Consider the following 2,939-nt stretch of genomic DNA (forward strand, 5'->3'; position numbering starts at 1 on the left):
CCTAAGAGGTCTGCAGCAGCCTGAACAGCTTTTTCTTCATTTAGAGGACGAATTGCGACATTTGTTGCATGACCATAAATCTGTCTTTGCAGAGTTGTTGTGAACCGGTGGTTAGCCTGTAAAAGAATCAGAGGAAGGAAGATTATAGAAGTAAGAAAATATAATTCTGTCAGCAGAAAGTGGTGCAAATTTGGAGCGTTCCTGTTCCCATTAATTTGGGTATCAAACTTTTCTTTGTATGACACATAAGTAGCGAACTCAATACCCCTGTTGAAGAGTCTCTGTCTCAAGAAAACCATTTGTTTCACATAAGAATCATTGAGTGGCATTATATCAGATACACATTTTTGGAACCATGAGAGACGTATATTTTTATTGATTTGGTAAAAGTAAATTTATCAATCAAATCATCAAAACTAATCAATTGAATAACCAAATTAACAAATACATTTAATCTTCATCTCATAAATATGATGAGCACCCTTTGTACCATTTCTTATTTTATCACTTTCTACCATTATTGGAAGGGCAAAGGCACTACAACAGAACCAACACACCGATTATGACACGAGCATCAAAGTTGGGTACAAAATCAAAATGAAACAAAAATATCATGTATTGATATGAGTTGTTGGAAAGTTATCACTTTTAACATTCGATTTACAGAGCCTAGATATAATGATTACTTCTAGTGCATAGTTCTATGCCATATTCTTCCTGGTGAGTCTCCATGATAACATGATTCAAGAGGATGGAATATTGTTCCATGTAATAAATATTCCCTGATTTCTTTACATTACTAAACCCAAAACACTGTTTTTTGACAGCTTTATTACAACATATTATTGTACACTCCTTGAAGCAAATGCCCCCCTCTGCATCACTGTAATACTTCTCATTTCCTAGCTATATACCTCCAGTCCATGACTACAGGTTGCAAACCGAAGATTGTTAGGAACATTTCCTCATAAACATTGTTGTCAGGTATTTTCTCAATCTAATCTAACAGGTTCATCCCTATGCTTGTTATGCTAAGCACCATAAATAATTAGCTTGACAGATAACAAGTTCTTCATAGAGAGGCTTCCACTGGTGGAAACTGGTAAATATTAAGGTGCCAGATTATTTCAAAACAAAGTCCACTTCCTAATGAAATTAATCAGATTTCAGTTAAAAAATTGGTAAACCCTAGCAAAGAAATCAGTAGCAGTAAAGTTTGATGCCCTGTTTATCACTATTACGAGTTAGTACTAGGAAAAAGTGAAAAGGGATTGCAAAATCCAGTTTTTGGCATTTCTCCTATTCTATTGACAAAAAGTGTTTGACGAAGTAAAACAACCATATTCTCCTAGACATGCTAATACAAGCAACTGCATCCAACCAAGTAATTTCAGACACTATTGCAGACCAAAATTACTTCTAGTTTTCTATTTAGAAATATATAAACTATTATATTATTATCCCTTCAAAATGTGTTTGAAAATATAGACACTTTCTTCCCGTTATACCCACAAACAAGATTCTGCAAAACGATAATCTTAAAACCCCTAAATAACGAATAACTAAAATCATTACGGCTTCAGTGCATTTAAATCAAGAATTTAACAATTTCAACCCTTCTTTCCCAGATTTAACTCATCTAATTATGCCCATCTTTACACACTCAGTATAAATATAGTGCAGCTCAGATCATTTTCGTATTGAAATATCGGGGATACTGACCTGGGCAATGTTGATTATGGATTGCCTGAACTTGGGGTTTAGGCCCGCCTCTTTTTTGATGCGTTTGCCAATGGGTTTGCATAGCGTTTTCAGTGCAAGTGTGCCCAGCTTGAACACTGGCAATATCATCCCTACTCGCAAACTCAAAACTATATGCGAATAATTTAATATATTTATGTGTGTATATGTATTGATGCCTAGGTTTGGGATTCGAGAGGAAACCAAGTACACAACAGGTGCTCGATGTAATGACTAAGCCCGTTTGGCCCATTTATTTTTCATTCCATTACATTTTATTTTTCTCTCCCTTATTTTCAAGTGCATAATCTTTCATAAAATAATATTTCACATAAATCAGTCGCCCGAGTCATAGTCCAATGGGGCAAAGGACAGAAGTGGGGTTATCTCACGCCCTGCTGACAACCGCAGTGTGGGAGTTCGATTCTTGAGACATGTAATTTGAATTCTTGTAGGCGCAGTGTACAGACAGCTCTTATTCTCTAATCCATTGAGACACGTCCCACAATTCACCTCCCTCACAAAGTTCTAGAAGCAGAACGGTAGGAGCCCTCAAAGTTAGAGTTCAACCTTTATATTACACATAAATCGAAAACTTTTCCTTTTTTTTCAACTACTCATTTAAAAAAAAATCATTCCATTCATTTTCATTTTTACAAAATGGGGGCCAAACGGGGGCTAAGAAAGCAAATCAATTGCATTTGGTGATCTTAAAAATGAAATCAAAGTTCTAAAATGCGTAACGTGGAGCAATGAATTTCGGGGGTTGAGTGTGAAGTACTAAAAGTATACATGTGCTTAAACATAATTATGTATTATTTATTTTTTAATATTATTTCAAATATTCTAAACTAATAAACAAATAAAATAATACATTCTTTTAAGGAAAAACTGCAGTCGAGGTATCAAATCTTTTGTTTATTAGAAGATTTTGCCCAAACCTTTCATTTGTACTACTGTGAGTACCAAACCTTTAAAAAATGTATAGCTCAAGTCTATATTGACAATTTTCATTAGTTTGACCTCAAAAATCATCACTTGACCCCAGAAATTAAAAATTTAATAATTTCCCCCAAAATAAGGTAAGGGCATTTTGGAGATAATACATTTCCCCTATTAAAATAAAAATTAAAAAAGGAAAAAAGCAAAACCACAACCACCCACCCCCTTCTCCTTCTTCCCTAACCCCCAGTTACCCC

General features: G+C 34.7%; 1 protein-coding gene across 1 annotated transcript; it reads right to left on the reverse strand.

Moving 5' to 3' along the window:
- Positions 1-5: 5 nt before the first annotated feature.
- LOC111392922 lies at positions 6-1,977 on the reverse strand (the record flags this gene model as incomplete). Its single annotated transcript, XM_023018335.1, has 2 exons — positions 1,723-1,977; positions 6-116 (listed from the first exon to the last, which is right to left on the reverse strand). Coding segments are annotated over exons 1-2 (240 nt in total), but the record flags the coding sequence as incomplete, so codon positions are not given.
- Between the last annotated feature and the right edge of the window lie 962 nt (positions 1,978-2,939).

Source organism: Olea europaea, unplaced genomic scaffold (genome assembly GCF_002742605.1).
Source record: "Olea europaea var. sylvestris unplaced genomic scaffold, O_europaea_v1 scaffold996, whole genome shotgun sequence".
Taxonomy (NCBI): domain Eukaryota; kingdom Viridiplantae; phylum Streptophyta; class Magnoliopsida; order Lamiales; family Oleaceae; genus Olea; species Olea europaea.